Raw genomic sequence first — 25,415 nt, forward strand, 5'->3', positions numbered from 1 at the left:
ATTTATATATATATAGAAAAAATCGAGCAAAGAAGCAGCACTCAATAGCAAAAAATGAAATTTATTCACCCAACATAGCAACGTTTCACTTCCTCCATGGAAGCATTTTCAAGCAATTAGTGAAAAGCACACACAGGTATATATAGGGAGCACAAAGCTCAATTAACAAATCATCTAAATAGCAGCAATTATACACTTCATATTGAAAAAAATACCCCGTGTAACAGTGTAACAAAATATTACATATATGTGTACAAGAGTCAAACATTGACAAATGGTATGAAGAACTTTAAAATTCCAACGAGTGTAATACGTGCCTATAAAATAGTGTAATGCATTAATTGCATATTGATTAATAATCACATTATAATACACAATAGCTGGCACTCACCAATCTGGAGAAACAAGGACATCCTGAACAGAACATGTGTGGAATTAAAATTTCCGGCGTTACAAACACCGAACTGCGCATGCCCCAACTCTATCTGTCCATTGGGTAAGGCTATCACATGTGATCTGACTCGCCGTGACGATGCACAGCGACGCAACAGCTGACATGATTACATCACTAGCAGAGGCCCATCAAATCGCACAGTCGTGTTAGGGTCAATGCAACATAATACGCCATGTTTGTTAAGGGCAAATATGCCAGAACTACAGTTTACAGGGTAGAGATACCACTAAAATACCTCTAATGAAGTCGTGAATAACACATTCCGCTAGTCAAGAAGGAGTGTATGAAAACTGTGTATAAGATGCACAGTGGTAGGTTTTGCTCAATTGCAATACCTTATGTCCCAAGAGACAAGAGAACGCCCGCTCACATAGCGTGCAGAACTCAAGTCCCACGAAGAAATACTCAACCAATGCGATGATCTATCATCAACACAGAGGCGCATAGTATTACTCCTATTAAGGGATCTCTGGAAAATGAGCAAAAACCTGTACCTTCAAATCAGAACTCCCCCGTTGCGGAGCTATCATTCACGGCTCAAAACGTGTGTATATATATATATATATATATATATATATATATATATATATATATATATATATATATATATAAAAAGAGTCAATAAGCAACCCAAATGATACTGAACAAACATAGATGGCAGATGTCGTGGAGCTGTGCAAAATCAACAACATTATTGCAGTTCACATAGATAAAGAAAAATCAAAATAAAAATTTTAATGAAATTTTTTTTTATTCAATAACACTCTCCTATGACAGAAAAAAAGAGGCCACATGTGTACAGAATTCCTTGTTCCAGTTGGCAAGTGTCTTCCAATATCAATATCGAGACTTCAATCTATAAAAAAGAAGAAAGAAGAAGTATATTAAAAATTACAGTATAATAGCTTTCCTATTCCTATACATCAGAAAATATCTAGAGTAGTGAAGGGACGCCGCAGAGGCCAAATCTAAAGGCTGTACATGAAGAGAATGACCTCTCAAAACCATCTGGACCACAATGTCCTAGATGTAATAAAATACTTATTTGAATACATTCAAGGGGTAATCAATATTGAGACCGTTAGGGTAGAGGGAATTTAGTCTATTGATCCACTGAACCTCCCGTTGTTTAAGGATCAATTCCCTATTCCCTCCCCGTTCGAGGGGGGGAACCCTATCAATGATGCAAAATCTAAGTTGTTGTACACTAAGACCCATTTCCACAAAATGTCTCGCTACAGGGAGTTCTACCTTCTTTGTACGTATGCTAGACTTATGATTGTTTAATCTCAGTCTACATTCAGTTGTGGTCTCCCCCACGTAAATCAAATTACAAGGACATTGAAGAACATAAATAACATAGTCACTTCTGCATGTATAGTAGGAGGTAATCTTATAAGCTCTACTGGTAGTAGGATGCAAAAACTATTATTCTTTTTATTAATTATAGTAGTATTGATGTGTGTGTGTGTGTGTGTGTGTGTGTGTGTGTGTGTGTGTATATATATATATATATATATATATAATGTATATATATATTTTCATGTGATGTGATGACCATTCTTATTCAGTCAGTAATTAGTAGTTTTATTATTTATGCTATGCATAGAACAATGCAGGCATGTATATGTGTGTATATGTGTGTGTATATGTGTGTGTATATGTGTGTGTATATGTGTATATATGCTGAAAGGCCACCAGACTTCCTTTTTAGCTACTTTCCTTTTAGATCGCAGAGTCATTATAAATGCTTTCTCATCATTTTTTACATTTTCACTAGGTGTCGTTTTTTTATTAGGGAGATTTGAGTTTCCTTGCATGTGTTTTGAACTGATAGGAAAAAGGAAGTCCGGAGTTGTTTCTTTTCTCCCCCTGTTCGTTAGTCCAAAGGAAATGAGGAGGTTGAGTTTTGCGTTTATTGGTTGACCAGATGAGGATCACTGTAGCTAGTTCAGATCCTGAATCTGTGGCCACATAGCACTTGTCTAGTTTTCAGTCCATTTACAAAGCCTAAACGTGTGGTGGCTGATGAAGTACTAACGACAACTCTCAAAATGTTCCTCTCTGGATTTGTTTTCATCCCTTTGATGGCATGTATAGGAATGGTTATGCCACAATCTTTGGTAAGTTTTTCTTTGCTTATGAATTTGTTTTTAGTTTATTGCTATGAGACAACTGTTCAAGAGCTATTTATGAAGCAGCGTAGGCTCTGAATGTGAATTACTCATTTATTTGATTAATAAACTCAACAATTACGTGCATATGCAGCAGAGTTAGCAGTGTTATAATTTATATGTGGCCTCCCAGGACTTGCACGTACTCCTACTCTACTATATTGACTCAAAGTTTTTAATGATGAAAGACTTACATTCCAAATAAAGCTATTCTGTCCTCCCCAGCACATCTTTAAAAAATATTATACGGAACTACTCAAAGGGCTTTTCCAGAGGAGTCCATCATGTTAAAATAATAAACTTGTCACTATACTTACCTTTAGGGTTCCCCATCGTTCCCTCACCGCCGCTGTTCAGGTTCCCCACTGTTTACTCAACTGTGTGATAATTTGTTGAGAATAGAGATGACATGTCAGGTGAGCAGGCCAGCTAGTCCCAGCGCGGTGTGGTGACATGTCATTTAAGCAGCCTATGGATGTCATGTCATTACTCATCAGGCTTGTAACCAGAGATGTGGTGGGGGACCCGAACTGCAGTGAGGAACATTAAAAGGGCTCTCTGGTTTAGAAAACACATTTTCAAATACCCTGTTAGGGAATTTAGAGTTAATAGAGGAAAGTCCCCCTATTTAGGACCCCATCTATTATCCAGAACAGAACGATGGACTACCCAGCATGTCCAGTTATAACACTATTGATTTCAATGGGCACTATCAGACTATTAATTTCAATGGGCACTATCAGACTATTAATTTCAATGGGCACTATCAGACTATTAATTTCAATGGGCACTATCAGACTATTAATTTCAATGGGCACCATGTAATGCTTCATTTCACTTGTAGTGGCACTCTTCAGTGGAATCGAGCACTTGCTACTGGGTTCCCCCCACAGATTCTTGCTGATTGCTATGAATTATTATCTTCTGAAGAACTTTGTAACAAAAATTAATTGTTTAACTGGTCGCCGACACAGGACGAGTACTTGGCACACTAGGATGAGCATTCTCGTCCTGTGTGACAGCCGTCTGTGCGCGCGATCGAGAGCGGGGCAACGGCTGTAAAACACAGCCAGGGCCCCGCTCTGACAGCGGAGAGGAGAGAAACATCTTCTCTCCGCCGTTAACCCTTTGAATGCCGTGATGAAAGGGACTGCCCATTGATCGCGTCACAGAAGATAACTGTGACGCGATCAAAGCCCAATACTCGTATGGCCAGACAGCCCAGGGTCCATTGAAGGACCCCAGGGCTGTCTGAACATATTTCCTGTTGTTAGGGCCTACTGAGGTACGTCCTAACAACTGCCTGTGTACAATCAGTAACAGGCTAATGTACTAGCATATAGATCTATGCCAGTACATTACAGTTACAAAATCAAAATCAAAACGATAAATCCCTTTATGGGATTAAAAAAAAAAAGTTAAATGAATGTAAAAAAAATGAATGATAAAGAAATAAATAAAAAGTTAAAAAAATACACAGAAACACATTTTTTTTATAATAAATAAACTTTTTAAAATATAAATCCCAAAACAGGAAATAATATAGACATATTTGGAATCGCCATGACCGTAACAACCTGTACAACAAATGTATAACATTATTTATGATGATCGGTTTATGGTGTAAAAAAAAGAAATATTAAAACTGCTGCGCAACAGTTTTTTTCATGCATTTTCGCCAGAATAAAAATTTATAGAAATTAAACGATAATGTATTTGTACCAAAAAATGGTACCTACATAAAGTACAACTCGTCCCGAAAAAAACAAAGTCTCATACAACTACGTCGTACAAAAAATAAGAGTTATGAGCGTCGAGATGCAAAGAGGGAAATCTGAAAAAATTGCTCTGTCCTCAAGGCCAAAATTGGCCGTGTCCTTAAGGGGTTAATCCCAGAGGAGTAAATATACTTTGAGAAAAAAAAAATAGGTTTTAGACCTGGAAAACCATTTTAAATAGCAATTCAGCATTATATATCCTTCCTCGTTGCTTTTATAGTAGCAATATATTCAGTGATGTACTCAGATTGTACTCACTCACATCAGTACTATCGGCTGAATTGCTTCCATTAGCTGCCAGCAGATATCCAAAAGTACATGAAGGCTATGTATTGATACTGGCTATGAATTTCACAAATCCTACAGGTTCCCTTCCATCAGAAGGCTATAGGTCTCGAGAAGGCTCTTCATAGTCTGAGAATGAGATATAGATTGTAAGCCGTCTGTAGCGCTCTAGTAGATAGTAGGGAAGCTGCTTGGAATTATCTTGGTTTTCCTGCAGCTTGTCAGCGATTGTGTTCATAACTGATAACCGCATTTATACTTAAGGAGTATCTCTTATCATAATGCTGTATTTCTAGGCTTATGCACAAACCATTTTAGCGTTTTATCACATATATATTTAGCATTATGTGAAAGTAATTTTGAATATATAAATTGCATGTGTTCCGTTATATAGGCCCCGGATTTATATGAACCCCCCGTAACCAAGTATTGTGTACGATATTGGCCCCCTGGTTGCCAGTGACAATAGCGTCCTATTATTGGTTGTATGCTTCTGTCACCGGTGACTGATGGTATTTTTGTTTTATTTTTGGATAATAGTATTACAATACCTATTTTTTAAGATTATCATTAATAAAAGGTATATTTTAGGATTTTTTGTTAAAGGGACAAGCTCAAATTCAGATTTTATATATATATATATATATATATATATATATATATATATATATATATTGTATAAAGTATAGTAAGTGTGTATTGTCGGTAAGCAGTGTATAGCATAAAGTAAATTTCTTAAAGGGGTTGTCCCAAGATTAACATTTATCACCTATCCACAGAATAGGTGATAAATGTTTTATCGCTGGGTGACCCACCGCTGGGACCTCACTAATAACTAGAATGGGGTCCCGAATCCCCCATTCTTCCTCACTGCACAATCGCAGGGAAGAGCAGCTTGTATGGAGCGAAGGATAAACTTATAGTTACATAGTTCGTACGATTGGAAAAAGACATATGTCCATCAAGTCAAACCAAGGGATGAAAAAATGGGAAGGTTTGAAACAAAAATGAATGCGCCCTGCTGCTCCATTCAATGTCCATGGAACTGTCGGAAATCCTGTATGGCGGAACCCAGAATCTTTACAAGTACTTATTAAGACCCATAGGTACTAAAGTGTGCCACTGCATGTGTCTCTGTGAAATACTGTACTTAACTCTATAAGCAATTGAGGTACACTATGGGCCCGTCCCCCTCTTTATAACGCCTCAGATGCTTTAGTCGCAATTGAATGCAGCTTTTGAGGGGTTCAACGGCCAGGATCATGGGCCCAGCGAAGGGAACAACATGAGCTATAACTCTCAGAAGTAGTTTGTGATATCCATATACAGCAACAATGTTTTTTTTTTTTTGTTTTTTTTTGCAAACGGGGCATAGTAAGTTAATAATGTTGGCACGCAGTGTCTATTGAATAATACGTTTATATTGTTAGCAAGCATAGTCTACAAAGATTTTTAATACGAATTGATCACACAAAAAAAATATACAAGTACATATATGCACAGTATACTTTTTTTTTACAATTTTAGTCAATGGAAGATTTATGGAACTGTATAGGCATTTGAAACGTCTTGGGCTTTTGTTTGACGACAGTCTCCAAACGTGCAAACTGAATGTACTGCCCAAAGAGAGCTGGATTTATTGGGTCCAATACAGCAGAATTGTAATCTCAGGTCTTTCCTGTTTATTGTATCGATCCCATACAATAAAATCTCATACTGTAACATCAGGCTTCGCTTGTACCTTCTACAGACCCATCCCACAATGCAGAATTATCCGCTCTGACTTGGGAGACCAATATCTGAAAATTCTCATGTTTTAAACTTACAGTACAGTTTCTTACATGGTGAAAAAAAGTTTGATATTCTTTTTTATATGGGCAGTTCACTAACATCCACTCCCTTTGTACTGGGAGCCATTGCTGGAAACAGTTTCATATTTTCTCTAATTTAGATAGATGCAAATGACGGTATATTAATTCGAGAATGCAATGCTGGATGCTCCTTCAGTCTGGCTCATTTTTCATGTATCTTTATATATTCCTTATTACAGGTGAAAACCAAACGTTGCGATGAGAAGAAAATTCTAATCATTGAGTCAGAATGTACATCGTGTGCGGCTTCAGCCAAGTACTCTTGCCCTAAAGGTGCTATAAAAAAAACATATGGAATAGGGAACACTGGATGCAGGTAAGAATGCTTGTTCTATTTTTACCAAGCGTATTATAAAGATCTGAAAATGACTGTTATTGGTTTCTGCACTGTCCTTTTGTCCAAAATCCTAGCTCCACATTTCTATAGTAGTGCAGTGTGAACAGATGCTTTACGGTGGCACAGACAGTTCCTGCTGCTCCGTAGTCTAGAGGTATTCGCCACTAGAGCCATCACTTCTGGGGGAGAATAGCTCTATAATACGGCCAGGGGCTGGCAGGCAAATTTTAGCCTGGGGGGAAAATATACAGCACTGGCCCACCCTTAACCTGTTTACCTCCACCTGGCGTATAAAGGTGGGAGAGTTAACTAATCTTTAAAGAGGCTCTGTCACCAGTTTATAAGTGCCCTATCGCCTACCTAATCTGATAGTCGCTGAAATGTAGATAACAGTATGTTTTTTTAAAACGTTTATTTTTGATGGAGTTATGACTATTTTTTGTTTTATGCTAATTTCTTCTAAAAGCCCAAGTGGACGTGTTTTTACTTTAGACCAAGTGGGCGTTGTAAAGAGAAGTGTCTGACGCTGACCAATCACCGTCATAGACTTCTCTTTATTCATGTTCAGCACAGCGTGATCTCGCGAATAATTGTAAAATAATGGACTATTGTAATAGTTTGGACTTTTACGGATGCAGCAATACCAATTTTGTTTTGTTTTTACATTACTTTAGAGGAAAAATTGGAAAGAGGTTTTTTTTGGGACTTTAAATATATTATATATTTTTTTCACTAATAATAACTCTATGTACTTTTTTTTAGATATTGTATTAGTCCCCCTAGGGAACTTGAACCAGCGATCATTAGATCACTGGCACATTACACTGCAATACTAATGTATTGCAGTATAATGTCATTTTTGTAGGGCTCCTGTAACAGCGATCCTGTCCGTTAGTCCTGGGTGTCAGCTATAATACACAGCTGACACCTGCAGCATATGGAGCAGGCACAGCGCATAAGCCCACTCCATATATAACCCCCCCCCCCCCGCACGACGACGACGACATGCCATTAAGTCATGGTGCATGAATGGGTTAATGCGCAGTGGATGGTGCAAAGTGAAAATTTAAAATTTTCCACTGATATGCCATTTTAGTGCGCAATATGTTGTGCCCAGTTTGTGCCACTGAAGACAAATACCTCATGAAATGTTGAGCGGGTTCTCCCAGGTATAAATTGGGTCATATGTAGGCTGTGCCGGGTACATCAGGGCATAATAAGAGGGTATAATAATGCGGTAAATAAAAAACAATTCATAGATATGTGGCCAGTGTTGCACTGATAAATGGTGCCCGATCTTATCCGCTTTTGGAACACTCTGCACACTTTGCGTCGCCATATTCTGAGAGCCAGAACTTTTTTATTTTTTTCTCCACCGGAGCTGTGTGAGGGCTTATTTGTTGTGGGACAATCTGTTTCTTTTATTGGTACCATTTTAGGGTGCATGTGATTTTTTGATCACCCTTATTGTTACACTTCTATAAAACATTTTGTTACCTTTTTTTTGTACTTTTTACTTGTTTTACTTGAAGATCTGCAGCACTGATCGCTGCTATAGTACATTACACTACCTAGGTAGTGTAACATATTTAAAACGGTGTGACGCTGAGAGTCACTCTGACAGGAAGCCTATGAAAACCAGCCTTTGGCTGGTCCTCATAGGCTTCCGTGCATGGCAGACCCGGAGGCCATCGTATGGCCTCCGGTTTTGCCATGACGACCAACGGCAGCACCGGTCCCCGGGAAAGTTTGTTGTAGCAGCAAACTTTCCAGTTTGTTGCTACAACAATCTTTCCCTGTGATCACATGATCGGGATTTGTACCAGTCAGGTCCCGATCATGTCTCCTGGACCAGAGTCCGGTGTTAACAGCGCGATCCGGGTGTCAGCGCTACTCTGAGACACCCAATTGCGCTGTTAACACTCACCGTGAATTGACGTCGACGCTGCACAGAGCCCAGCAAGCGCCGATTTGTTTTCATCCCTTTGATGGCATGTATAGGAATGGTTATGCCACAATCTTTGGTAAGTTTTTCTTTGCTTATGAATTTGTTTTTAGTTTATTGCTATGAGCCAACTGTTCAAGAGCTATTTATGAAGCAGCGTAGGCTCTGAATGTGAATTACTCATTTATTTGATTAATAAACTTAACAATTACGTGCATATGCAGCAGAGTTAGCAGTGTTACAATTTATATGTGGCCTCTCAGGACTTGCACGTACTCTACTATATTGACTCAAAGTTTTTAATGATGAAAGACTTACATTCCAAATAAAGCTATTCTGTCCTCCCCAGCACATCTTTAAAAAATATTATACGGAACTACTCAAAGGGCTTTTCCAGAGGAGTCCATCATGTTAAAATAATAAACTTGTCACTATACTTACCTTTAGGGTTCCCCATCGTTCCCTCACCGCCGCTGTTCAGGTTCCCCACTGTTTACTCAACTGTGTGATAATTTGTTGAGAATAGAGATGACATGTCAGGTGAGCAGGCCAGCTAGTCCCAGCGCGGTGTGGTGACATGTCATTTAAGCAGCCTATGGATGTCATGTCATTACTCATCAGGCTTGTAACCAGAGATGTGGTGGGGGACCCGAACTGCAGTGAGGAACATAAAAAAGGCTCTTTGGTTTAGAAATCACATTTTCAAATACCCTGTTAGGGAATTTAGAGTTAATAGAGGAAAGTCCCCCTATTTAGGACCCCATCTATTATCCAGAACAGAACGATGGCCTACCCAGCATGTCCAGTTATAACACTATTGATTTCAATGGGCACTATCAGACTATTAATTTCAATGGGCACCATGTAATGCTTCATTTCACTTGTAGTGGCACTCTTCAGTGGAATCGAGCACTTGCTACTGGGTTCCCCCCACAGATTCTTGCTGATTGCTATGAACTCTGAAGAACTTTGTAACAAAAATGAATTGTTTAACTGGTTGCCGACACAGGACAAGTACTTGGCACATTAGGATGAGCATTCTCGTCCTGTGTGACAGCCGATCGAGAGCGGGGCAACGGCTGTAAAACACAGCCAGGGCCCCGCTCTGACAGCGGAGAGGAGAGAAACATCTTCTCTCCGCCGTTAACCCTTTGAATGACGCGATCAAAGCCCATAACTCGTATGGCCAGACAGCCCAGGGTCCATTGAAGGACCCCAGGGCTGTCTGAACATATTTCCTGTTGTTAGGGCCTACTGAGGTATGTCCTAACAACTGCCTGTGTACAATCAGTAACAGGCTAATGTACTGGCATATAGATCTATGCCAGTACATTACAGTTACAAAATCAAAATCAAAACGATAAATCCCTTTATGGGATAAAAAAAAAAAAGTTAAATGAATGTAAAAAAAATGAATGATAAATAAATAAATAAAAAGTAAAAAAAAATACACAGAAACACATTTTTTTTATAATAAATAAACTTTTTAAAATATAAGTCCCAAAACAGGAAATAATATAGACATATTTGGAATTGCCATGACCGTAACAACCTGTACAACAAATGTATAACATTATTTATGATGATCGGTGTATGGTGTAAAAAAAAAAATATTAAAACTGCTGCGCAACTGTTTTTTTCATGCATTTTCGCCAAAATAAAAATGTATAGAAATTAAACGATAATGTATTTGTACCAAAAAATGGTACCCACATAAAGTACAACTCGTCCCGCAAAAAACAAAGTCTCATACAACTACGTCGTACAAAAAATAAAAGAGTAATGAGCGTCGGGATGCAAAGAGGGAAATCTGAAAAAATTGCTCTGTCCTCAAGGCCAAAATTGGCCGTGTCCTTAAGGGGTTAATCCCAGAGGAGTAAATATACTCTGAAAAAAAAAAAATAGGTTTTAGACCTGGAAAACCATTTTAAATAGCAATTCAGCATTATATATCCTTCCTCGTTGCTTTTATAGCAGCAATATATTCAGTGATGTACTCAGATTGTACTCACTCACATCAGTACTATCGGCTGAATTGCTTCCATTAGCTGCCAGCAGATATCCAAAAGTACATGAAGGCTATGTATTGATACTGGCTATGAATTTCACAAATCCTGTGTTGCACTGATAAATGGTGCCCGATCTTATCCGCTTTTGGAACACTCTGCACACTTTGCGTCGCCATATTCTGAGAGCCAGAACTTTTTTATTTTTTTCTCCACCGGAGCTGTGTGAGGGCTTATTTGTTGTGGGACAATCTGTTTCTTTCATTGGTACCATTTTAGTGTGCATGTGATTTTTTGATCACCCTTATTGTTACACTTCTATAAAACATTTTGTTACCTTTTTTTTGTACTTTTTACTTGTTTACTTTACAAGCGCCGACGTGACTTTACAGTGGGTTGTCGGGAAGCGGTTAAACTAAGGTGGCTCTGAAACAGTGGAATAGAATATTAAGGGCTATGTAAAACTTTGAAAGGGATTTTTTTTTAAAATAAAAATATCAGTCAGTGTGTTCGGTGCAGCTTTTTAATTAGTTTTTATTAAAAATTATTTTTACTCTTTGAGATACAGCTGCTCTATTCTGCATACAGAGCAGCTCTGTCGTTCGTTAAAGCCTATTCCCGTCAGGTCCGCACTGACTGCTTCAGTGAGAGCGGGTCCTACATGTCTCGCAGGATCCACCTGTTATCCATCACATCTACGTTTATAACTTAGATGTGATAGACTACAGGTGAATCCTGCGTGTCAGAGACACGCAGGACCCGCTAATACTGTATCCGTCAGGTCCGCGGGACTGACGGATTCAGGTTTTAGCAAAAGATACAGCTGCTATGGATAGAGAATACAGAGCAGCTGTATCACAAAAAGTTAAAATTATTTTTAATAAAAACTAATTGAAACGTTTCACCAAACACACTGATTGACCTTTTTGTTTAAAAAAAAAATGCCTTTCAAAGGTTTACATAGCCCTTAAATACTCTACATCTCAAAACAGCTTTTTAGATTTTTTTATTTTTTTGGGTGAAAAACGTGAATTACGATGTAAGGTTACAGCTATTTCATATAAAGTATCTCTGCTTGGGTTCTATAGATATACAGTGAATATGGGAGGAGTGGTCCTATCAGTGCGAGGCTGTAGCCACACATGTCAAGCTACAAGTACACAACCTGAATGCTGCACAGGATTCTGGGGCTTTGCATGTATCGGTATGTACCCTTATTTCCTTAACGAAATGTAATGGTGTTAAGAAACCATTTTACTGCTCTATATTTTTTTTGTTCTAAGCTGTAATTCTATATTAACACGACCGTAAAAAAAATCACCTTAAAAAACGGATCAACTGTCATTTTTTCATGGGCGTTACGCATCAGTTCGTCTCCAAATTTTCATACATTTCCCGGCCGTCTGACCGTTTTTTTAATGGCCGTTTGTCATCCATTTGCCATTCCATTTTTCACAGCTGTAAAAACACAGATGAATCCCAGTTTTCCCCCGTCAGGGGCTCCCTCTAAGAGCAGAATCCCCAGCCAGAGCGTTACCAATGTCCTGGCAGAGGATTCCCGCAATACAAAGCCCCTAACGTCACTGTCCATATATGGACAGTGATGTTAAGGGCTTTCCCAAGACAGGAGTCCCCGGCCAGAACCCTTGTGAGGGCCAGGATCAGATATTAACTGCATCACAAGGATGGCTTTCTGACAAGCAGCCATTAAAAACTGATCGATTGACTTCTATGGGGACCATCGGGCCGTGAAAACGGCCAAAAGTAAAACATGTTCTATTTTCTACCAGTATTCACGGGCCATTAAAAAAACAGCTGTGTGAATACCCCCATGGAACTCCATCGTTCTGAAAACGGCTATCACACTTTTGTGCAAATATACCCTAAGTCTTGGTGAATTTGGAACTTGTGTTGGCAATAACCCATTGTCTTGATAATTTGACTATGATCAAGATATTTGTAACGTCACTGTCATTTGTTCTTTTAAAGGGAACCTCACACTAAAGTCATGCTGCCCATATCTAAAGGAAGCATGATCTTAGTGACAGGTTCCCCTTAACAAGAATAAAATGCAATTTTTTTTCATTACACGGAAGCTCGACCTCTGGAACTAATCCTTATAACATATTAGTAAAGAGTTTACCTTCTAAAATTGCATTATCAGAATTGCTGTTACCTGAGTGAGCTACATACGCTATAGAGCTATACAATTTCTGCAATTCCCTTATGTTTCTGTCAAGACTTATAAGTAATTACAGCTGTCTTCCAACTATGAATGGGATTGAGACTAAAGATTGTCATAAAATTGTCTGTACGATACTGATGGGCAGGGATGAAACTGTCAACCCTGCCGTACAGTTAAATAATTCCACACGACTAACAATAACATTTCTGATAATAATGTTATATTATTGGATTGTTACATCAGCAGTTACATTATTTTCTAAATAGTATTGCTTCTCACAATGAATACTATTATTATTTAAAGGGATTTTCCCTTTGTGTGTGTGTGTGTGTGTATGTGTGTATATATGTGTGTGTGCGCGTGTGTCTATATATATATATATATGTGTGTGTGTATATATATATATATATATATATATATTTATATATGTATGTGTGTATATATATATATATATATATATATATATATATATATATATTTGTGTGTTTCACGAGAAAAGTAAGTGCACACTTTGGAATAACCGTGATTTCTGTATGGATTACTAATAAAATGTGGTCTGATTGTTATCGAACTTGCCCATCCCCTTCAGAATTAAATTCAAACTTATTATTCTCACCCACAAAGCTCTCCACAGTGCTGCACCTCCTTACATCTCCTCCCTCATCTCTGTCTACCACCCTACTCACGCTCTACGTTCTGCCACTGACCTTAGATTAACATCCACCTTAATCCGAACCTCCCACTCCCGTCTCCAAGATTTTTCTCGTGCTGCACCCGTCCTCTGGAATGCGCTACCCCAGACAACCAGATTAATTCCTAACACCCACAGTTTTAAACGTGCACTGAAAACACATCTTTTTAGACAGGCCTATAACATTCCCTAATCTAACTCCTTTCCATGGCCCTCCTTTTACATTAGTCATCAGAATAAGATTCCCTCACACTCCTTCTCTTCATGTCTGTCATACACGGATACTGGCGGGTGACCGGCTCATGCAGCTTTATGTGAACCACCCCATGTGTATAAAAGATGGCACTTTTACATTTTGTGTGTCCCTTATTTCCTCATAGATTGTAAGCTCTTGCGAGCAGGGTCCTCACTCCTCTTGTTTGAATTGTAAATTAACTTTGTCAATATGTAATGTCTGATATTGGCTGTCCATGTTCCCTCTAAATTGTAAAGTGCTGCGTAATATGTTGGCACTATATAAATAAAGATTATTATTATTATAGACAAACACAATCTAACTAAGACATAAGACTCATGGTTTATGTTGAGCACATTGAGTAAACATCCACAATGCAGGGGGAAAAAAGTAAGTGATCCTCTGTGTTAATGAGTTTAATTAAGGAGATGCGATTGGAAGTGAGGCTTTCACAGGTTCTTTGCTCTATATATAATCTGTATATAATCTCTAAGAAATCAATCATGCAGCACTCCAGTAATCAAGATGAGAAAAAACTTTGGTTTATTGAGCCAACATGGCAAGTGCGAAGTTTCTGTCCAACATTAGGACCTTTTTGCTTGAAAAAGGTCCTAATGTTGGACAGAAACGTCGCACTTGCCATGTTGGCTCAATAAACCAACGTTTTTTCTCATCTTGATTACTGGAGTGCTGCAGGATTGATTTCTTGGATATTTGTATGGTCTTTGGCTCGAGACTACTTGCTACCACCCGTTTACAAAAGGACTCTTTGCCTGGATTTGAGTGCTGCTGTTCTTTTTTGCTGGTGTATATGTGTATGTATATATATATATATATGTATATATATATATATATATATATATATATATATATATATATGATTAGTGTATAATGCAAAGTAATGCAGCTTTCTAATATACATTTTTTGTTGTTACTCGCTTTAATGTAACTCTTTAACAGAATGTCCTGGAGGATCTACAAACCCGTGCAGCGGTCATGGGACCTGTATGGACGGACTGCAAGGAAATGGGACATGTATATGTAATGTAAGTGCAGGCAATCCTTTACCTAGGGAACTCGCATGTATCCTACAAAAATAAAGCAACAAAAAAAATCGTTCATTTGTAAGAGCAGGACACTTCCACTTTAGGGTATGTTCACACACAAACTCAAAAAAGTCTCAAAATACGGAGCTGTTTTCAAGGGAAAACAGCTCCTGATTTTCAGACGATTTTTAAGCCACTCGCGATTTTCGCTGCGTTTTTTACGGCCGTTTTTTACGGCCGTTTTTGGAGCTTTTTTAAAAAAACGCCAGAAAAATCGGAAGCAGAACGCCTCCAAACATCTGCCCATTGATTTCGATGGGAAAACGGCGTTCTGTTCCGACAGAGCGTTTTTCGCAGCGTTTTTTTACGCGTAAAAAAACGGCCGCGAAAAAGAAGTGCAGGACATTTCTTGGAACGTTTTTGGAGCCGTTTTCTATAGACTCTATTGAAAAAAGCTCCAAAACGCCCGTAAAAAACGCAGCGAAAATCACGAGTGGCACAAAAAACATCTGAAAATCAGGAACTGTTTTCTCTTGAAAACAGCTCTGCGTTTTGAGACGTTTTTGACTCTGCGTGTGAACATACCCTAAGATGAGGCTTGTGCTATTGTTCATGCCAGTTAGGGTATGTTCACATGCAGAGTCAAAAACGTCTCAAAATACGGAGCTGTTTTCAAGAGAAAACAGCTCCTGATTTTCAGAAGTTTTTTGTGCCACTCACGATTTTCGCTGCGTTTTTTACAGGCGTTTTTGGAGCTTTTTTCAAAAGAGTCTATGAAAAACGGCTCCAAAAACGTCCCAAGAAGTGTCCTGCACTTCTTTGACGCGGGCGTATTTTTACGCGCCGTCTTTTGACTGCGATGCGTAAAATTACACCTCGTCTGAACAGAACATCGTAAAACCCATTGCAAGCAATGGGCAGATGTTTGCAGACGTAATGGAGCCGTCTTTTCAGGCGTAATTCGTGGAGTAAAACGCCATAATTACGTCTGAAAATAGGTCGTGTGCAGATACCCTTAGGGTATGTTCACACGGCTTAGCAAAATACGTCTGAAAATACGGAGCTGTTTTCAAGCGAAAACAGCTCCTGATTTTCAGACTTTTTTTAACAACGCGTTTTTCGCGGCATATTTTACGGCCGTTTTTGGAGCTGTTTTTCAATGGCGTAGATGAAAAACGCCTCCAAAAACGTCCCAAGAAGTGACATGCACTTCACTTGTGGGCGTCTTTTACAAAATTACACCTCGTGGGAACAGAACATCGTAAAACCCATTGAAAGCAATGGGCAGATGTTTGTAGGCGTAATGGAGCCGTTTTTTCAGGCATAATTCGAGGCGTAAAACAGCCGAATTACGTCTGAAAACCGTGCGTGTGAACATACCCTAATACTGTTGTTAATCCAGAGAAATAATCTCCATATTTTTGGTACTGGATATCCAAGACAATCAGCATTATCCTATCAATGTAATTGCTGAGTTATTTTTTACATAGTCCAAAAAGTTGAGGGCATCTTACTTTGCCTCAAGAAGCCAAACTTTATACATTTCCAAGACTGGATTGTTTATGTTCTCACTCTAGCAGAACTACAGCACTTATCATTTTCATGTAGATGTGGAGGGAGGGTGATAACAAACACAGAGTAGATTTTTACCAATAAACCCCATAATCCCCCATTAACAGGCGGCAGGGGAAATAAGGATCTGGTGTGTCATATACTTTGTTCGCCTTGGAGATAAGCTGTTACCATATACCCCTGCCTTATACCCCTCACTCCATTGAATCTGGCTATAACATGGCCATAGACATGTATATTTGTTGGCAGATCTAGACACTCTACATGTAGTCGGTTTGTTCACCACCTGCCTAAATGCATCGATCCCGTAATATAGAAATGTATTGGTTAGCTGGCTTCCTATTGTGTGTCTTATTGTGTGTCCATCGTTTGTCGGGCTTGTAAGCTCCACTGGGTTTAGGGGTTTAAAAAAAAGCATTTTCTACAACTCAATGAAGATACCTAAAGGATAATAAATAATGTATCATGTCTTGTACAGGAAGGATTCTCTGGTTTCTCTTGCAATGAATGCTCGGACACTTCTCTGTACGGAGCAAACTGTGGCTCTGGTACGTCACTATTCGTCAGCTTACTAGCGTTAACCTGAATATTGATATACAAATGTTTTAATCCTAAATTATGACAGCAATAACTGTAACTGAAATCCTCTCTCACTATTAAAACGTGACATATTTTTGACTCAGCTTGTCAGTGCCAGCATGGAATTTGTAAAAGTGGAATTTCCGGGGACGGAAGCTGTATCTGTGAAGCAAATTATATGGGATTCATATGTGATCAAGGTAAGAAACCCAGTAAGATAGGCAAACATATTTCTAGAATGGGCAGCTGCTGTCTAAATATCAAAAACTGCATGTCAAATTTATTAATACAAAGATTTATTTCCCTACCTATTTTCAGAATCCTTATCCTGCAGGGAAAAGAATTGTGGTCCAAATTCCCGCTGTGTTGAGTCCCAACAATTGCTTAAATGTGATTGCATGCCTGGTTACTACAGAAAGGGCAACAATTGTGAGGGTGAGTTGTTTTCTTCAGCTCTTTTAGTAAAGGCTTATCAGTCAATGTAAAATAAAAGTGATAACCTGTTCATCTTAGCTTTTAAAGCGGTTGACCGACCAATTGTTTTTGATATGTCATGTTTATCAGTTTGTCATCTTAGGCCCCGCTCTGATCTTGAAAAATGAGCGGTTCCAAGTTTCAGTGATCAATGGAGAGTTTGCCCCTCATATGTGGTCACCCTATTGAAATTAATGGGACACCAATGATCCTATATGCACTGTCATATACGTGGCCACCTCTCCACTGCTGGCAGGACATATGCACACCTCCACTTATCAGAACTATATGATGTATCTAATTTCAGAAAATGTTGTAGAACAATTATCTTTAACTTCAGGAACAGGCACAGGTTTTAAAGAATTGTTCATAATAATGTCCCACTGTTCATTCCCCAAGGCTTTTGCATCTAATATTTATTGATCAGGACATGACTGCGTATGATGACCCTGATAAAAAAAAAAAATCTGTCACTTGCATTAGTACTAACGCTGGGTCTCATGTGTAAAACTAGCATAGAGAAGAATTGGAGGTGGTGTCGATCACAAACACCCAGAAATCAGATTCATTTTTTTCTGCAACATATTCAGTTGTTGTCTGCACTACACTGCGTTCCAAATTATTATGCACATTGGATTTAAGTGTCATAAACATTGAATTATTAGTTTTTCAATGAAACTCATGGATGGTATTGTGTCTTAGGCTGGGTTCACACGACCTATTTTCAGACGTAAACGAGACGTATTATACCTCGTTTTACGTCTGAAAATAGGGCTGCAATACGTCGGCAAACATCTGCCCATTCATCTGAATGGGTTTGCCGACGTACTGTGCAGACAATATGTCATTTACGCGTCGTCGTTTGATAGCTGTCAAACGACGACACGTAAAAATACAGCCTCGTCAAAAGAAGTGCAGGGCACTTCTTTCAGACGTAATTTGAGCCGTTCTTCATTGAACTCAATGAAGCACAGCTCAAAATTTACGGCTGTCAGAGAAGCCTCGCAAAATGCGAGGAGGAGCATTTACGTCTGAAACGAGGCAGCTGTTTTCTCCTGAAAACAGTCTGTCTTTTCAGACGTAAAAGCCTGCTACCGTGTGCACATACCCTAAGGGCTCTGTGGATCATTGTAATCAATCTCAGACACCTGTGATAATTAGTTTGCCAGGTGTGCCCAATCAAAGGAAAACTACTTAAGAAGGACGTTCCACATTATTAAGCAGGCCAAGGATCTCTCTGCTGCCGAAAAGTGTGAAATAGTGCAATTCCTTGGACAAGGTATGAAAACATTGGATATTTCAAGAAAACGTAACCCGTTAGTGACGGCTAATACGCCTTTTCACGTCGGTCACTAACGGGCTTTATTCTGATGCATAAGCCTTTTGACGGCGCTGCATCAGGATAAATAAACAGAGCAGGGAGCTGTCAAATCTCCCTGCTCTCAGCTGCCAGATGTAGCTGAGGGCCGGGGGCATCCCTGCTCGAACGTGTGAGATAGATATAAGTATCGATCTCACCCGTTTAACCCTTCAGATACGGTGCTCAATAGCGTGCACCGCATCTGAGTGGTTTTGGAGAGAGGGAGGGAGCTCCCTCTCATCCCACTGACACCCGGCGATAAGATCGCCGAGTGTCTGTGTCTCCGATGGCAGCCAGGGGCCTAATAAAGGCCCCCAGGTCTGCCTGTAGTGAATACCTGCTAGGTCATGCCAGAGGCATGACCTAGCAGATGCCTGTCCGTTTTAAATGGACAGGCAGTAATACACTGCAATACAAAAGTATTGCAGTGTATTATAATAGCCATCTGTGAATCGCATATTAAAGTCCCCTAGTGGGACTAGTAAAAAAGTTTAATAAATAAAATTACTTTTTCCCCTTACAAAATGCTTTACTATTAAAAAAACAAAATAAAGTAAAAAAGTTACGCATATTTCATATCGCCGCGTCCGTAACGACCCTGACTATAAATCTATTACATTATTTAACCCGCACAGTGAACGCCGTAAAAAATTAAATAAAAAACGATGGAAAAATTGCTGTTTTCTGTGAATCCTGACTTAAAAAACATGTAATAAAAAGTGAGCAAAAAGTCGCACCTACTCCAAACTAGTACCAATAAAAACTACAAGTCTTCCCGCAAAAAAAAAGCCCTCATATAACTGCATCGGCGGAACAATAAAAAAGTTATGGCTCTTCAAATATGGAGACACAAAAACAAATAATTTTGAAAAAAAGCGTTTTTACTGTGTAAAAGTAGTAAAACATACAAAAACTATACAAATTTGATATCGTTGCAATCGTAACAACACGCTGAATAAAGTTAATGTGTTATTTATACCACACGGTAAACGGCGTAGATTTAGGACCCGAAAAAGGGTGGCAAAATTTACGTTTTTTTTCTATTCACCCCCAAAAAAAGTTAATAAAAGTTAATCAATAAATAATATGTACCTCAAAATGGTGCTATTAAAAAATACAACTTGTCCCGCAAAAAACAAGACCTTATACAGCTATGTCAACGCGACGATGGAATGCGACGATGGAAAAGCTTAAAAAATGGCTTGGTCATTAAGGGGTTAAGGGTGATCATCGTACTATGAAAAGATTTGTGGCTGATTCAGAGCACAGACGGGTTCGTTCAGATAAAGGCATAATGAGGAAGGTTTCTGCCAGACAAATTAATAGGATTAGGAGAGCAGCTGCTAAAATGCCATTGCAAAGCAGCAAACAGGTATTTGAAGCCGCTGGTGCCTCTGGAGTCCCGCGAACCTCAAGGTGTAGGATCCTCCAGAGGTTTGCAAGTGTGCATAAAGCTATTATTCGGCCACCCCTAAACAATGCTCACATGCAGAAACAGTTGCAGTGGGCAAAGAAATACATGAAGACTAATTTTCAAACTGTGTTGTTTACTGATGAGTGCCGTGCAACCCTGGATGGTCCAGATGGATGGAGTAGTGGATGGTTGGTGAATGGCTACCATGTCCCAACAAGGCTGGGACGTCAGCAAAGAGGTGGCAGAGTCATGTTGTGGGCTGGAATCATGAGGAGAGAGCTGGTAGGCCCCTTTAGGGTCCCTGACGGTGTGAAAATGACCTCTGCAAAGTACGTAGAGTTTATGACTGGCCACTTTCTTCCGTGGTACAAAAAGAAGAACCATGCCTTCCGTAGCAAAATTAACTTCATGCATGACAATGCACCATCTCATGCTGCAAAGAATACCTCTGTGTCGTTGGCTGCTATGGGCATAAAAGGAGAGAAACTCATGGTGTGGCCCCCATGTTCCCCTGACCTCAACCCTATTGAGAACCTTTGGAGCATCCTCAAGCAAAATATCTATGAGGGTGGGAGGCAGTTCACATCAAAACAGAAGCTCTGGGAGGCTATGCTGACATCCTGCAAAGATATTCAAGCAGAAACTGTCCAAATACTCACAAATTCAATGGATGCAAGAATTGTGAAGGTGACATCAAAGAAGGGGTCCTATGTTAACATGTAACTTGGCCTGCTAAGTTTTTTTTGATTGAAAGAGCTTTTGATTTCTGTAAATATGACGTCCTGATGCTGCAAATTCAACAAATTACCATTTTAGTTCTCTTTACAACCTTTAAAATGTTTTGATCTCTGTTGTGCATAATAATTTGAAACAGAAAATTTTGAGTTTTTTACTTCTAAAAAAAAATCTGTTATCATTAGGAGATTTGTTCAATAAAATTTGCATTATACGCCAACGGTTGATGGCTTGAAGATTATACTGACTGACATTTGCATCGACTATTTAGGAAAATCAGCGAAAAATAACATTTGCATAATAATTTGGAACGCGGTGTAGTTATAAAAATACGACCGAAATGTAAAAAAAAAAAAAGTTATGTTTTCTTTCTTTCAATAGCCAAGGATCCTTGTAGACCTTCACCATGTAGTCCATATGCTATATGCAAATCACCTGGACCTCAACAGTACGCATGTACGTGTAAAACTGATTACTATGGCGATGGGAAAATATGCCTACCTTTCAATCCATGTTCTGTTAACAACGGAGGGTGCCTGGAAAATTCAACTAGATGTATATATAAAAGTCCTGGAAGGGTAAGCATTACTGACTGTTACGTTTTGCTTTTACATGATTTTCACAGATTTTACACAGGCAATACAGAGTGAAACAAAAGTCTGTAACCTAGATATGTGTAGCTTGTGCTCATCATTAACGCATACAAGTACATATACAAATTGCGGAAATGTATTCTATAACTCCCTTACATCAAAAACCATGTTTTGAAAACATGTCAATTGAACAATCGCTTATTTTACATATCCCATATGTAGAAAAGTTTTATGGTGGCTCAGTGGTTAGCACTGTTGTTTTGCAGCACTGGGGTCCTGGGTTCGAATCTGACCAGGAACCACAACTGCATGGCGTTTGTATGTTCTCCCCATGTTTGCGTGGGTTTCCTCCAGGTACAGTTTCTTCTTGCACTCCAAGAACATACTGATGGTATACGATGGTCTATATACAGATGTAGCCAAGTTTTATCTTGACTCTGACAACTTGATGCAGTGTGATATTGTCACGTTGGGTACGTGGACCCGCTGGGCCATACCGCCTTGACGGTATGGCAGCTGACCAACGGGACACAGGTCACAGTCTATAGTTTGTACAGGTGTACCTGTGGTAGCTCAGACAGTTGCAAGACAGGCTTGGCTGGGACTAGGTAGCAGGCAAGCACCAAGCATGGTGTAGCAGGACAGGCGTGGTACTCAGCGCAGCACGACTCCAACTCAATACGGCACTTGGACCAGGATAGCACGGGATACAGGTGGCAGGTAGCAGGAACGGGAAACACTGGGAACTGGAAAACACTTAGGAGACCATTTGCAAAGACATACTAGGGTAACGACTACAAAGCTCAGGCATTGCAGAAAGGGGCAGAGCCCTTCTTATAGTCCAGGGTGCTCAATGGCTAATTTGGTACTTTAACTCCGGTGCGTGCGCTGGCCCTTTAAGAGTGGGCACGAGCGTGCGCGCGCACCCTACGGGACCCGGCCGAGAGAAGCGGAAGTAAGCGCTGGCGTCTCCTGAGGAGTTAATTTTTTTTAACTAGCACTTTGGGTAGAACTGATACACTGTGTTATGGCTAGTGCTGGGCCTGAGGTGCAGTGTATGACACAGGGATTGATGGAATATGAAAGAGAAATAATTATGTAATTCACTAAACCCTATTGCCCAGCGCGTCCCATTAAATTAATCTAAAGGTTTTGAAAAAAATGACACTATATATTTTCTATATTTTTTAAGAAAGTGGAAAATTGAGAATAATAGTCCTGTGCATTATTGTAGTGGAAATAGAATGAAATATGCTGTCACTTTGCAGTGCTTTGAACTAACTAAAAGTAATTACCAGTCTTATTGCAGTTGTTTGCCTGGATTGACAAGTCGAAATATTTCTATGGGGTGTTCTTCACCCTTTATTTGTCGCATTGGTACTTGTGGTAAAAGTGCACAGTGTGAAGAGGCATTTCCTGGAATACACAAGTAAGTCTTTAACATAGTATAATTTGTGGACGACACCAATTTACTATTTAGGTCAGGCCCATTGTCATGCTTTTTATATTATTATGCTATTGCCATGATATGGAAATACATGTCTTTGGATATGGCGTTTCATGGAAGGCCGATAACATCTGTGATGGGCTTAGACATTCAACTGTTGCCATCTGGAAGGTCTTTTGACAGACTTGTCAACATAGTCACTTTCAATGTTACCTTGAGCTTTCACCTTGGCCATACATTACATGCATGTTAATTCTCTGGAAGCAAAAGAAGCTGAGCTGTTGCCTGCTCTCCGCTATGGATAATAGAGCATTTTATGACGTCCATATGACCTAATAACCTTTAGGGGAAGATCACCTTTCCTATCACATTCGAAATGCTCCATTGCTTAGTAGGGTTCGAGATGTCACCTTTCTTTAGTTGATAATTCCTAGTAACTTGTATATTACAAGGGTAAATAATATTTAATTCAAGGTGTTGTTCCAAAAGGACAAATGTTTTTTTTAATTAAGCAGGTGGCCCAAAAGTAGTACATACCATAGAGGCAGGTGATGTGCTTGCAATGGGTCCCTTGCAGAGAGGGTACCCAGCGTTGGATGGTCCTATCCTGTTTGCTACTGGGTTGGGGGAGCCCATGAAGGATTCACCTCTACGGAGGAACTGCATTGTTAGCAGAAAAGGGAATGTGGAAAAGTGTCCAAGAATTATGGAAAGCGGATGGAGGAAAAAACAAATGAGTGTAAAATCCGTCAGAAAAGGGATGCCTAGTTTGATCCCTGCTGTGGGGACTCATCTCTTCTAAGCACCACTGTATGGCTCATAAACCAAAGAATTTGTTTTAAAGGGGTTGTCCAGGCACGGACAACCGATGACTTTTCCACAGGATAGGTCATCAGTATATGATCGGTGGGGGGTCCGACCAGCCCACCTCGCACTGAGTAGCCGCTCCGGCTGCCTCCGGGCGCCGGAGGTTATGCAGTGTATGTAGAGTTAGGAGCTGGAAGCAATTGGCTCTGTACACTGCATTGTGGCCGTGCTGCCGAACTGCAGCTCTGGTCCTATTCTTTTGGTACCATAAATGCAATGATTACCTTTACAAGTGCTTATTAACAAGTGCTGGTATCTATGGCCCTCTAAAATTTCTTTTGTCTACATTTTTATTGGGAAAGGTGATACAGATGCACTGTCAATAGAGGCATTTACACAATACCCCTAAAGCAATAAACGGGTGTTTGCTAAGATCGGGGGTGCTGCAATCTGCCTTTGATTTACTGCTGAAATGGACCGTGGGCCCAGCAGCTCTCCTCAAATCAAGATTGATAAGAACACCCTCCTCCTGGTGCATTGTACAATTCAGCAGGATGGTTGAAGGGTTCAATTATTTTTTTTAGGGCTACACCATAGAATAGCCAGACATAGAAACAAAAACAAATAGCATAGACATCTCGTGACAGAGTATCAAGAAATCTTGGTTTTATTTTTTTTAAAGCTGGTCGTCTCCTGCCACACATCTCAGGATCTGTTGAGATAAGAGGAAAGGTAAGCGTGTAGATGCCCCAGTTAAAGTGCACCTGACTTCTTAAATAAAATAATTTTGTCAAAAATGCAGTTTTAATAAGTAAGAAATAAGAATGTATATGTATCGTAGGTGTGTTTGTCATGATGGAGAGCTTTCTGATGGCAGAAACTGCTATGGGAGCCTTTTATATGAGATTCAGAAATTGAATATTGAAGACACACAAATAAGGAAACAGCCTGGTGCATTAAGGCTATTTGGTAAGTCAAATTTATGGGACTTGAGATTAACTTGTTTTAGTTATCTAGGCACCGTATGCATGTGTACAATATGCCTACATGAGAATTGTTTGCTATCTGATACTCTATTCTAGCTATGGTGTTAAGTGCTTATCTATCATGAAACAGGTGCCAGTGCTGGCTCTTAACTTGGGGCTCTTGACTCTGGTGCCAAGTTCCAATAATGCTATCACATCCCTATTATCATTAGTGCCACACGCAAGAGGTCCAAGAACCACATATAGCTTCTGTTTAGGGAACGCTGGTTTAGAGCATAGAGACTTTCTATAGGTTTGCAAAGTCAAAGCCAAAAACTACGATTGCTGTAGTGTTCAGTCACAAGAGAAAATCATAATCTGCTTGATACTGAGTCAAGGGCAAATGTACCTAAGAGGCATACTCTTCAGTTGCTATGGAGGCCGTGGAGAAGGAAAGCACTA

General features: G+C 39.5%; 1 protein-coding gene across 2 annotated transcripts in view; it reads left to right on the forward strand.

The window, feature by feature from the left end:
- Positions 1 to 2,433: 2,433 nt before the first annotated feature.
- The window catches only part of STAB1 (stabilin 1), a 165,987-nt gene continuing 143,005 nt past the window's right edge, over positions 2,434 to 25,415 (forward strand). The window contains exons 1-10 of one of the 2 annotated variants that reach the window (XM_075833779.1): positions 2,434 to 2,577; positions 6,742 to 6,878; positions 11,939 to 12,054; positions 14,922 to 15,007; positions 17,058 to 17,127; positions 17,263 to 17,358; positions 17,477 to 17,593; positions 21,523 to 21,719; positions 23,033 to 23,163; positions 24,830 to 24,957. In XM_075833779.1, the coding sequence (XP_075689894.1) occupies positions 2,509 to 2,577; positions 6,742 to 6,878; positions 11,939 to 12,054; positions 14,922 to 15,007; positions 17,058 to 17,127; positions 17,263 to 17,358; positions 17,477 to 17,593; positions 21,523 to 21,719; positions 23,033 to 23,163; positions 24,830 to 24,957 (1,147 nt within the window). In that variant the 5' untranslated portion in view covers positions 2,434 to 2,508. The remainder of the gene's footprint in view (positions 2,578 to 6,741; positions 6,879 to 11,938; positions 12,055 to 14,921; positions 15,008 to 17,057; positions 17,128 to 17,262; positions 17,359 to 17,476; positions 17,594 to 21,522; positions 21,720 to 23,032; positions 23,164 to 24,829; positions 24,958 to 25,415) is intronic. The other variant, XM_075833778.1, reaches the window with a different exon arrangement.

Source organism: Rhinoderma darwinii, chromosome 7, assembly GCF_050947455.1.
Source record: "Rhinoderma darwinii isolate aRhiDar2 chromosome 7, aRhiDar2.hap1, whole genome shotgun sequence".
In the NCBI taxonomy this organism is placed as follows: domain Eukaryota; kingdom Metazoa; phylum Chordata; class Amphibia; order Anura; family Rhinodermatidae; genus Rhinoderma; species Rhinoderma darwinii.